At 27.6% G+C, this 13,414-nt stretch overlaps 1 protein-coding gene across 1 annotated transcript; it reads right to left on the reverse strand.

The window, feature by feature from the left end:
* Positions 1 to 8,196: 8,196 nt before the first annotated feature.
* On the reverse strand, positions 8,197 to 8,583 carry LOC137821690 (ethylene-responsive transcription factor ERF098). Its single transcript, XM_068626399.2, has one exon. It carries the CDS (start codon positions 8,557 to 8,559, stop codon positions 8,197 to 8,199), a length of 363 nt encoding a protein of 120 aa, XP_068482500.2. The 5' UTR covers positions 8,560 to 8,583.
* Positions 8,584 to 13,414: the final 4,831 nt, after the last annotated feature.

Raw genomic sequence — 13,414 nt, forward strand, 5'->3', positions numbered from 1 at the left:
ACGGTAGTCCAACTAGGGAATTTACTCCTGGGAAGGGACTTCGTCAAGGTGATCCGTTAACACCGTTTCTTTTTATGATAGTTGCGGAAGGGTTGGCTGGGATTTCTAGGATGGCAGAAGAGAAGAGTTTGATTGACAGTCTGGAGGTTGGAAGGGATAAAGTGAAGGTAAATATGTTACAATACACTGACGACACTTTATTCTTTTGTAAAGCTAATATAAAAAGTGTCTTCAATATGAAGGCGATCTTACTCTGCTTTGAGCTTGTTTCTGGGCTTAAGGTCAATTTTGTGAAGAGTACTATCGGTGGATTGGGGTTGGATCAGAGCTTGCTTCAGAGTTTTGCGGCTATTCTAAATTGTAAAGTGATGGTAACTCCTTTTGTTTATTTAGGGTTGCCAATAGGAGGGTGTCACAAACGGGGTGTGTTTTGGAGCAAGGTGATAGAGAGAGTTCAGGGTAAATTGTTAAGATGGAGAGGCAGGTGTCTGTCGTTGGCTGAGAGGATTTGCTTGTTAAAATCAGTTCTCTCCTCAATCCCGTTATTTTTTATGTCATTGTTTAAGTTACCTTTTATGGTGGCAGAGAAGTTAGTTCGAATACAAAGGAATTTCCTTTGGGGATGGGGTTCAGATGGTAGGAAGATCGCTTGGGCCTCTTGGAAAAAGGTGTGAGCCTCGTGACAATGAGGGTCTAGGTATTATTGACCTAAGGTTGTTTTATTTGGCTCTATTAGGTAAGTGGATCTGGAGGTTGGGTACGGATAAGGGTGGTCTGTGGAAAGAGATCCTCGTTTCTAAGTATGGTGGGTGGAGAAGCTTGAGAGAGGAAGGTAAAGTTGGTAGGAGCTCTCTTTGGTGCAACGATTTGAAGGAGGTGTGGCCTTCAAAGGGTTGGGGAAGAAGTTTTGAAGATGGGTTTGAGTGGGAAGTTGGTGAGGGGAGGGCTATCCTTTTTTGAGAGGACAATTGGTTGAGTTGTGGAGCGTTGAAGAGTGTTTTCCCGAGAATTTTCTCTCTTAGTGTGACAAAAGGTGCAAAGGTGGCTGAACTAGATAATTTGATTGATGGTGTTTGGGTGTGACACTTTGAATGGCGTAGACCCTTTTTTTGAATGGGAGAAACCTCTGGTAGAGTAGTTCTTTCAGTTACTACAAGGGGCGAAGTTGGAATCGGGGAAGGCAGATTGCTGGATTTGGAAGGCAGGGGGTTTCATACTTTTACGGTTAACTCAGCCTATTTTCAGGTTAGGAAGGATAGAGTTGGGGAGGTTTCTCCAGTTTACAGTAAGTTGTGGAGGTGCAAAGCTTTGCCTTCCGCTTTGGTCACTGCTTTGAGGGTGATGGAGAATAAGATTGCTGCTAGGGTAAATTTGGAAAGGTGAGGGGTGGTGGTAGAGAATCTAGTGTGTGGTTTGTGTGGGAAGGTGGAAGAGTCGTCCAGTCATCCGTTTTCCGTCTGCGAGTTTACCTGGCGGGTGTGGTGTCTTTGTTTTGAGTAGCTTGGAGTGTCGTTTGTTATTCACAAGGACCCTTTGGTCAACTTCCAACAATTCAGGTTGTGTTCTGCTTCTGATGTGGTTAATGACGTTTGGGGGGCGATTTGGGTTGGTGTTATGAGTGGAATTTGGAGACATAGGAACTCGGTGACCTTCGACAGGGGCGTGGTAGATGCACTCGAGGTATTTGCACTGGTCTAGGTAAATGTTTGGTCTTGGATTTTTGCAAAGTCTTGTTGTAATTCTTTTACGTACCCCAACTGGGTTTTGAACCCAGTGGATTGTATGAGGTTGGTTGTTTAATGCTTTCTTGAGTTGGTTTGGTTGTTCCTTATTTAAGTTGGAAGGTGTTCCTTGGTTGGAGATTGGTAAGGCACTAGCTCTTTTGGTATAAAGGTTTGACTACCTCTAAAGTGGTTCCCATTTATTTATTTTTTTATTACTGATAAAAAAAATCATGTTGTGATCCTCAAATTAAGTATATTCACAATTACTCTACCACTCCGCCTTTTTTACATGTATATTTTTCTAAAAGACAATAAAAAATAATTAATATTATATGAATATGAGGTTGTGATGCTCCAATACATATATAGGAAAGGTATAAATAAAAAGTTTTACCAAAAAAAATCATACTTCACATGTTGTTGCCTACACAAAAGCCTAAATAAAAATTAAAATACACATTTTTAGAGTCCACTAGAATATAAACTCTAAATGATTTATCCTAAACCCTAATCCTAAATCAATGATTATCTTATAACTCTTTCACTACAGGAAATTTTGGATTTACTGTCAGAAAATTACAAATTGACACTTGTCCGTCAATAATTTGATTTTACTAATAAATTTTATCCTATAGACAATAGTAATATCTATTGATAATTGAACATAAATAAAAATGTATCGATAATTTAGTGTCCATATTTGTATTTGTAAGTAATATTCATTGATAATTTGGTAATATTCATCCATAATTATCCATACTAATAATTTAATAATAATGTTAATTAAGATAATAATAATATAATTAAAATAATAATAATACTAATTAAAGTAATAATAATAATAATCACAATTATAATAGTTTTTTAAATTTCATAAGTTTATCGATAATTATAATACTGGTAATATTTTTTATATTGATACATAATAAAATGAAAATATTAATTTAATTATTTCACATAATAATAAAAATAATAATAACTGTTATGGTCTAAGTAATAAAATCAAAAATAATTATGATAATAATTATAATAAAAATAATAATACTTTTTATTCATAATAACAATTTATGATAATACAATACTAATAATGTTTATATTAATATAAATTAAAATGGAAATACTAATTAAAAGATTTATAATAATTTTTTTATTTAATCAGCAAAAAATAAATTTAATGAAAATAAACTTTATGAATGTTCCAACTCTATTACACAAATTTTTAAATGATAAAAATAATAAAAATAATAATATTAATAATACTAATAACTTTATTATATATTAATATATGTTAAAATAAAAATATTAATTTAATAATTTGATGTATTAATAATGATAATAATAATAACAATAACAATAATATTATTGTTAAAAATAGTTATGATAATAATTATATTAATAATATTAATAATTTTCTTTTTATTAATAATAATCTATGGTAATAGTAATACAAATAATCTTATTTTATATTAGTATAATCGTACTCATAATATAATAATAACATTAATTAAGGTAATAATAACTATTATTATTAAAATTATAATAATAATAATAATAATAATAATAATAATAATAAAAGCTAAATAATAATAATATTGATAATGAAAAAAAATTATGATACTAATCATAATAATTTTGTTAATTTTAATAAAAAAATTTGTAATTATAATACTAATAATTTATTTTATATGCATACATAATAAAATGTAAATAATAATTTAATAATTTCACATAATAATAATAGTAATAGTTATGGAAATATAAATAATATTAAAAATAATTATGACAATAATTATAATTATATTATTAATAATTTTTTATCATTAATAATGATTTATGATAATAAAAATACTAATAATCTTTTTATATTAACGTATATTAAAATTGAAATAGAAATTTAATAATTTGTAATAATATTAATAATAATAACGATGATAATAATAATTATTATTATGATACTAATAATAAAAAAAAAAATTATGATAATAAACATAATATTAATAATAACTTTTGATAATAATAATACTAATAATTTTATTTCATATTAATATATTAAAATGAAAATATTAATTTAATAATTTGATATAGTAATAACAATAATAATGATAATAATTATTATTATTATTAAAAATAATTATGATAATATTTATAAAAATAATATTAATAATTTTCTTATTAATAATAATAATTTATGGTGATTGTATTATTAATAATATTTATAGTAGTATATATTAGAATAAAAATATTAATTTAATAATTTGATGTAATAATAATGAAGATAATAATAATTATTATTATATATTAGTCTATATTAAAATAAAAAATATTAATTAAATAATTTTAAAATATTAAAATAATTAATAATCTTAATAATAATAATTAATAATATCAATATTAATAATTAATAATATCAATAATAATAATAATATTAATAATAATAATAATAATTTTATATTAATATATTTCATGACAATTTAAGTACAACTAATATAGTAAGTTTCAATTATTAACAATATTTAACCGACATGAAAATTTTAAACTTTTTATCTATATTAGATCTATATCAATTCTACAATTGTCATAAAAAAAATAAATAGAAATCTCATAAAATATCTTATCTATAATAGATGAGTATCTTTTCTTTAACAATTAATAGTCAGCTTTGTTGTGTATTATACCTATCAAATTATTTAATTACTGTTAATGACTTTGAATTTCTTAAGTCACAATTTATTTAAAAATAAATAAATATGAACCATTTAAGGGTGATCCAACTTATATACGTACGAATAATTTCACTCAAAGAGAGACTCTCCAACCAAGCTATAACCTATCAACGCAAAACTAAGGCACCTAAAAGAACAACATCAACAAACCAGACTACTCAAACTAACAAGCTATCAAAGACTTTTGATCATAAGCAAACAAGTCAATGGGTTAAGGCACCAATTAGAGAAGGAAAAACAAACTGAAGCAAAATTAGAAGTCCAAGCAAAATTTGATTGAGTCAAAGATTATTTTCTTTTTATCGGCAAAAAGCAATGAAATTAAATGGGACCACTTTAGGCATGGTCCAACCCTTATACAGGAAAATGGTGTTCACAAAGTACCTTTTCATCTACATATCAACCAAAAAAACCTCCTAGTGTCTATCTAATCAATCACTCTTCTTTTAAAGATGTGATTATTTTTATGCCTCTAAATTTCTCCAATGACTACAATCCAAACACTTCCCCAAGCGACGTTAACATAACCTGAAACACTGCACAAATTAAAGTGTAACAAATGTGAACCATAATCAAAATGATCTATCGACGCCACCACAATCCAAACATAACATTGATTCCAAACTAGCTAAACAATTTTACTGTAAAAAAAACAAATGTCTTGTTGTCTCCTCTTCTTCCCGACACATACAACAAGAGATACAATCAATTGTTACCCCTCGCCTTACCAGATTGGCCTTAAATGCGATTGTATTACCCATAACCCTCCAAGTTGTACAGTGAGCAGAAGACAAAATCTTTGAGCTTCCAAAAAAGTTTGAATAGGGACAAACTCTCTCGGTCACAAGAATTCATTAAAATATTGTAGACCGAGTTGACCAAGTATCCCGAGGACACGTCGTCCTTGTACACCCGACACTCTTCTTTACCCAAGACAAGACGTGAGCCTCGAAGCACTTGTAAAAGCTTAAGTTCTTGAGTCTTCTCCCAATTAAACAAACATGTTCTTCAAACTAGAACCCAATTTCAAGAGTGGAAAGACAAAAGAATAAAAAAAACATATTTGCTAATACTTAAAGAAAACAACCTCACAAAACCTACTATTCAAAGCTTCAAATCTCACCCACTCATCATGCCAAAATAAAATTTTATTTCCATTACCGACTACCCACTCAAAACCAACTTCAAAATTTCTTCCCCGCTCCTCCATACCGTTAACAATCAATATATGAATTTAGGAAAAACATCTTCCTTAAAGCATCCTACCAAGACTAAGTAAAACTTATTAATGGAATTAGTGTTTTTTTCTTGAATATAACAAAGTGTTTGGTAATTGTACATTTGATTTGATAGTGTTTGTTATATAAAAGTCCAACACATATTTAAAAGTCACAAGGGTAAGTTATAAAAAAACTTCCTTTCATTAAGTTTTATCATTAAGCTTTATCTTTAATGTTTACTTAGCATATTATTTATTTTCTTTTATAATAAGCTATCAGGTTAGAGCTTGTGCGGATTTTTTGAAGCGCTCTTTTGTTTTTATGGTCTGTTTTGCTGGTGCCTTTTATGCAGCCATTTATGCAGCTTTCTTTTGGTTTTGCGGCTGATGTAAAGGCTCTAGTTGGTTAGTTCTAGCACTTTCGTATGGGAGGAATGTTTAAAAAGATTAAGTCTATATAGAGGTAAGGGTCTCTTATTAATTTTTTTTTTATAGCAAGTAAAAAATAAATATAAATCATTTCAGAGGTAGTTTGACCTTATAAAGGACATAACATTACAAGACCCATCAATCCTCCTTCTAGCTTGGTTATACCATATTGTATTACAGAAAAGCAAACAACTCACGTAAAAGAATAAACTAAAACCCTTCCTACAAGAACAACGACCACAAAGTTCAAAGTCACTTAATCGAAAACATACAGAGATCTATGCACCACTCAGAATAAGAAAAAAAATAATCAATGACAGATTTAAACATTATTCAATACGGGTTGGGATATCAGAAGTATCTCTTTACTTATTTATTATATTCTTTGCTAATAAAAAAAATATATGAAACTTGACAAGAATCTATATCTTAAATTTCAAATTCTTAATCCATAGTATATTTAAATGAAATTTTTTATAAGAGGAAAATCTTAAACTTAAGATCAAACCAAAATATCGAGATGTTCTAATAATATTGTAAAACGTACCGTCATAACATAATAAGATCTTTCTTTCTTTCCTTCCCATTAACATGGCTACACACTTTCTACAAAATCAGAGATGATGACAAGTTTAAATTGTAAAATGAGAGAGAGTAGATCATGTGCCAGAGTGGTAGTTTTGGCTGCTGATGTATATAGTTGGTGGTAAATTTGTACTTTAGGTTTTTACTTGTAAAGAGGTGTCATTATCTTTTTGATGTGTATAAAGTTAGATTATCATCAAAGTGCATCGTATATATTTAATTATTTATTTGATAAAAAAATATGTACCAAATTTTTTTGTTTGATTTGTGTTGGGTGTTTCATTTTTATTTTTTATTTTGCTATTATATTCCTATTGTAGCTCTTGCATAAGAATAAGAATGTATGTAAACTTAAGTGAAGAGTTAGAAAAGGTCAAGGGGACAATTAAGGGTTGGAGATAATCAAATATTTTGTATAGATAATAAAAAAATACTGAAAAAAAGGAATCTTCCTATCTTATTCTATACATACATCTGAAACCTCTATTACAAGGTTGGGTATACCTTGTCAAAAAGAGAAAAAACTTTCTCATTAGAAATAGCCTAATAAAAGCATACACACATGGTGATTTTTTCACGTATTTTTCTAAAATGAACTATGTAGTCAAGTTGGCCAAAAAAGCATATAACAGAATCCTCAAAGATTTGTTCAATGTGAAGAAGTGGATAAATGGGTATTATAGGTTCCAATTTCGTATGACCTTGTACACCCAAAAAAAATTAATAAATTTTCAAGTTTTAGATCTTTTGTTTGTACGAGAATTATTTGCATTGTATTGGATTTGGATTGTTGGATCCTATTAAGAAAACATCCTGGTTAAAGATGGAATGTATTACGTATATTAAATAGATATTTTATTATCAGATTTACTTATATACGAATTAGACATCCTTCAAATATTTCAATATTTATTTATTTTTTTATAAAAAAACTACGAAAAATAAAAAAAGCAGTGTAAAGAAGTCACCAACCTCAACATTCCCAACTGCTTTGATCAGGTTAAATTCATCTCGTTTCATCATCAGCCAAAAACTCCAATTTGAAGATAGCTTTAAGAGAAAATAACTTCAATTAACTCCATTTGATAGAATTAAAAGCTTGCTAAAAGAAATGATAGAAAAAAAAATAATTGCAACGTGTTAAAGAAGTTCTCGAAGGGGATAGTTCATGCTTCACCACCAAGGAGCAATTAGCATTCAAAAACAAATATTTAGTATTTGTAGAACTTAGTCCAAACCAAATACCAACTGAAGTTGACATAAGTAAATTTGAGAATAATAACATCTGAATTATAACCACTCTAAGAATAAAATTATAGTGGTTGAGATGAAAAAAAGAAAATATGGGTGTCCCTCCCAATACAAGGTTTTTTGCATGAGGTTTTAAAACCATACAAAGTTCAATCAATGCCAAATACCCTAAAAGTGGTGGAGGCATGAAGATCTTTGAAAAACAACCCTAAAACACAAATTCAGATAAAAAAATGAGCTAAGAGAGAAGGAAATGGTTGTGTTGTTAATCTGGGTTCCTTCTCTTCATTTCTGATTCAAGAAGGTCTTCCAAAACCTTATCATCCAAACACTCGAACTCAATAACTTCCTTCTGCTGTGAAGAAGAAGAAGAAGAAGAAGTTCCAATGGCTGTAGTTGAAGAACTTGCTGATGCATGTGGAAAATTAAGGATTGCAAGGCCACCTCTCAATTCAATGGCTGCACGATCATAAGCTCTAGCAGCTTCTTCTGCAGTGTCAAATGTTCCTAACCACTGTCTTCCCGTAGGTTTTTTTGGATCTCTGATCTCTGCTCCAAACTTACCCCATGGCCTCTTTCTCACACCACGGTACTTCACTTCTTCCCCTCCTTTTTCTTTCTCCTCCATATTTTCGTACCTTTTTCTAACTCCTTTTTTTGCACCCTTTTTGGTTAGGTTTATGTCTTAGTCTTAAATATAAATGTATGCATAAAACCTAGCTATATTGTGTTTACTTTATTCTTAGCTTTCACGAGGAAGTGTAAAAGTTCGATTCTTCTTGGACTTGGCTTATGTTTTGTAATGAAGTGCTATAACTAGAAAACATAAATACAAAAATGTGGGGACACAAATTTTGCCATGTGTTGTGTGTAATTGATTACGTTAACATCCAACATTCAGAGGTCTTTTTCACGAAGGAGCACGAGGCGGCGACTAGGTTGAAAATAAAATAGAGTGAGATTTATTGGATGGTTTAAGATAATGGGAATAGAATCTTGTAACACTTTTTGAATGGTGAAGAAAAGATTACTCTACGTAGGAAGTTTTTTTTTAATGGCAATATGTTTAGGAATATAGAATTTAAGAGGGTTTTTTAATTTACTCCAAGTAAAAATAGGATTGAAACAAAGTTGATTGATGTAATTAATATTTGCAGCTAATAATTTTGATGTATACAAAGTTGTATCAGTATTCAGTCATGGTTTTGTTTTAAAAAGTATTTTGGTGGATTGAAAGAGAAAATAGTATATAAAGAATCTTAATTATGTGAGAGTATATTTGACATATCAGAATACTTATCATAAAGGTTTCTGGTTCATTAGAAAGGTCAAAGAAACCGAATTAGACACACATTTCTTTTCATAAAATATAACTTATTGAATTTTAAAAAAAAATTAAGATATGTTTTCAATCTATTTTTACTTTTTGTACTTTTTGAGAAAAAAGATAAATTTTAAAAAATAAGCTAGACACATTTCTATATAATTTAGAAAAAATATTGATAACCAATCACAAATAATTATTAGTAAATTTTAAGATATTATGAAAAAGGCAATTTACTTATATTAAATCTTGTTTGTAATTGAATAATAATAATAATAATATAACAAATCTTTTATACAAGAGTTTGTATTATTTACTATATTTTTATATCCCATTTTTTTCTTTTTTTCTAATTTAAAATGTCGATAATAATTTTTTTCTTTTATTTATACTCTTTTTTTTATCAGCAATGAATAAATAAAATTAAAGGGATACTTTCGGGGTATCCCAACGCAAGAAATTCTTCTTTATGGTTGGAGCAGAACAACCTTCACCTCGTCACACGACAGTACCCATGCATGTTGCATAACTTCGACGACCACCGACTACACACATATAGAGAATACATATATGAATACACACATATGGACCACATATTTATACTTATATAAATACATATATGAATAGAAACTTTGTCTAGTACATTTTATCTCATTTTGTTTTATTTTCACTTGATTTCAACTCAATGTCCGTATTAATTATTTCATTAATTAATTTGCTTGAGTAGGTCAGTGAACCGCAACTTGATTCAAATTTTCTGTAGATGAGTGGACTTTGATATAACATAATTTAAATTGCTCCCTCTAGATGATCTTACTACTTATACCGCATTTTATACAGTTATACATTATTAAGAATAAGAACTAATCAAAGAATGATTAAGATTAAGAAATTTCATTCATACAATATTATTTTTGAGTACGGTTTTATTATGTTTTTTTTATCAATAAAAAATAAATAAAATAAATAGAAACACTTTAAAAGTGTCTCAGTTTTTATACAAAAACTTAAAACAAGTTTCTTATTACCTAACCATCTAAAAATTCAACTGACATTACAATACATTAACCATTTTTTTTTATCGCAATAAGCAATTAAATTGAATTGACCCACTTAAGGGGTGGTCCAACCTGTCATACAGAGAACAAAAGATAAAAAAAATTTCTACCTTCATATCTAAAATCCACAGTTTAATCTTATACTTCCTTTCCCAACACTAATAATTGAATAATAAAACAATGCATCAATATTAAATCGAGTACATACATGCCAAAGGTTCAAGACACCATTCAAAGAATGAGAAACTCACTGACGGTATTTTTGAATTGATTCAGGATCAAACCTTGACCTGTGCTAAAGAAAATACTTCAGTATGATCAACCTCTCCTCCTACAACACATTAACCATAATAACATACCAGATCAAGATACAAAAGCCCAACAATTACAATTACATCAATCCACCAAAGAGAACACACCCTCACTAGAGGACATAAAATCCAACAACTAAACAAGATTTTTGTCAGTAGGCTGGAGAACTCCAAATATCCAAGTGCTAACATCTACAAACCTATCATGCGAGAATGATACATAAACCAACAAAACTTGCATAAAGCACACAACAACTTCCCAAACTGGACAAATCAATAACCATAAACACCACACATCAATCTCTCAAAACTCATAGTAAAATTTATGTAGAATTTTGTATTCGGACTATGATAACTGTTGAGAAGGTTAAGGGGAAGTGAAACTGTATCCATATTATTTTTAGGAGATTTATGTTGTGTTTGGATTGAGGAGAAAATTTGTGAGGAGGGTAAGAAAATATATTTATGAGAATATATGAGATTGTTTGGATTAAGGGATAATAAAGTGGATTTATGAGGTGATTTATTTAAATTTGGGTGTAATATTATAGTTGGGAGGAAATTTATAAATTATTTTAAAGTTGTAAAAAGTAAGTTTATAAATTTACTCTTATTATTAAAAAGTATTTAAATAATAAATTATGATATTTTTTTTAGGTTTGAGTTAATTAAATTTTTTTAACACATAATGTCTATAATTACTTGTATATTTTAATACAAAATTAAAAAATATAATAAAAAATAATTTTGTATTAAATTAAAATAAATATATTATATATATTAAAATTTATAAAAATAATATTTATTATTATATACATTTATTATTTTATATAACTATATATTTGTTGATATTATAATTTTTTTTATTGTTTTTATTATTTATAATTATATATTATTATTAATAGTATAATTAAATATTTTTTGAAATTATTAAATTAATATATTTATCTAATATTTAATTTTATATATTGTATATATATAATTATGTTTTAAAAATACATGTAAAATAATAAACAAACTGAGAAAGTGGGAATACAGATAACTAATTTTGATGATTGTATTAAAAAGGTTGGAATACTTAAAGTATACTTATTTTTTATTTATAGAGTTTTTCGTTTGCTAACAGAAAAAAAAATATTCATATTTAAAATTGGTTTATTTTCTTGCTATGCATGGGTTTAATTTTATTTTTTTTGGAAATGAATTATAAGTTAGTTTAACTCGAGTGAAAACGTGGTGATTCGAATTTATGAAGTAAAATCTTTAAGTGTTTTTGGTTAAAGAAAATAATTTCACTTAATTTTTATTAATAGATTTAGCCTTTAAAAAATTATAATGTTTAAAAAAAATCTTTAAGTCTTTATATTATCATTAAATTTTATACTTTCAATCAATTAAAAGTTAATATTAATATAACTTTTAAATAGTCACAGAAAAATTTATTATATGTTATGTGATGAAAATTTGAAGAAATAAAAAATCAAGATGATGCCATTTATGGAAGGGATGCAATTATTTGATATACCAATTATAGGAATGTGATACACATGTTTTAGAGATAATGGTAAAGAAAAAGTAGATTAGATAAGTTTCTTGTTTCAAATGAGTGGTGTATTAGTAAGCAGAAAGTTCTCAATAGATACAAAAAGAGGTTTCACACCCATTCACCATGTTAGATGCTTGGCAAAAACAAATGCTTTCAAAGATTTAGTCATGAAATGGTAGTCCAATTATCATATTTCAGGTTTGGGAATTTTTGTACTAATTAGGAGAAACTAATATTTCTTTTATCTCATGATTTTCTTTTGTAGTGTTGTTAATGAAATTGAATGAGATTAATGACGAACAAGAGGTGAATGATGTGAAAACAAAAAGCATGTCCCTAAGTAAGACTTTCAACAAGAAAAAAGCAATCATCAAGAAAATGTTTATGTCAAATTTACTAATAAAGAGAAATCACAAAGCTTCATAGAAGTCACTGAAAAAATAGAAAAATAAAATAAATGTACGTCTTGAAGAAGAAATTCAAACCCTAAAAGAAAATCAAACATATGGTTTGATGAAATTATCATATGTAAGAAAGACATAAAAAAATAAGTGATTTTTTTAATAAGCAAAAATTAATAAAATAAATTGAACATTTAAGATATTTCTGTAAAAAAATTGTAGTAATGTTTAAATTTAAGATTAAAAAAAAACAACTTGAATCCCTTGTACATAAATTTTGAAGAAATGTTCTTACTGCATCTAACAATTCCTACCCAACTAGATTTGAAATTAGAATAACTTAATATTAAGAAAATATTCTCACATGAGACTTAAAAGAAATTTATATAGAGAGATTAGAAGGTTTTCATAAATTTATATAAATCAAGCAAAAAATAGTTAGTAACAATATCTAACAATCTCTAAAATAATTATAGAATAAGTTTGCTATGATTATGATCCAACACAATTTGAGCATGCATAATATCCAACCTCTACATGTTTCGTTACTTTTGGTTATCTTAAACTTAGTAAGACTAATATCCAAAAATATGTAAAAGGTTAAAAATATTTCAACCTCCATAATGTAAAAAGTTAAATTTTCAAAGTAACCAATTGTTTTATATCTTTTTGTGCCTTTGTAATTTTACCAATCTACCAAAATATGTAAAAGGCTAAAATGTTCAAAGTAACAAGTTATTGTGTTGTCTATTTTTTGCCTTTGGAATTTTACCAAAGCTGGAAAATTACACTCAGTGCAACCCATCCATAAATAAAGCGATTTGGTATAAGTAAAATGCATAA

The sequence above is a fragment of the Phaseolus vulgaris genome, chromosome 9 (assembly GCF_051622355.1).
Source record: "Phaseolus vulgaris cultivar YP4 chromosome 9, ASM5162235v1, whole genome shotgun sequence".
Taxonomy (NCBI): domain Eukaryota; kingdom Viridiplantae; phylum Streptophyta; class Magnoliopsida; order Fabales; family Fabaceae; genus Phaseolus; species Phaseolus vulgaris.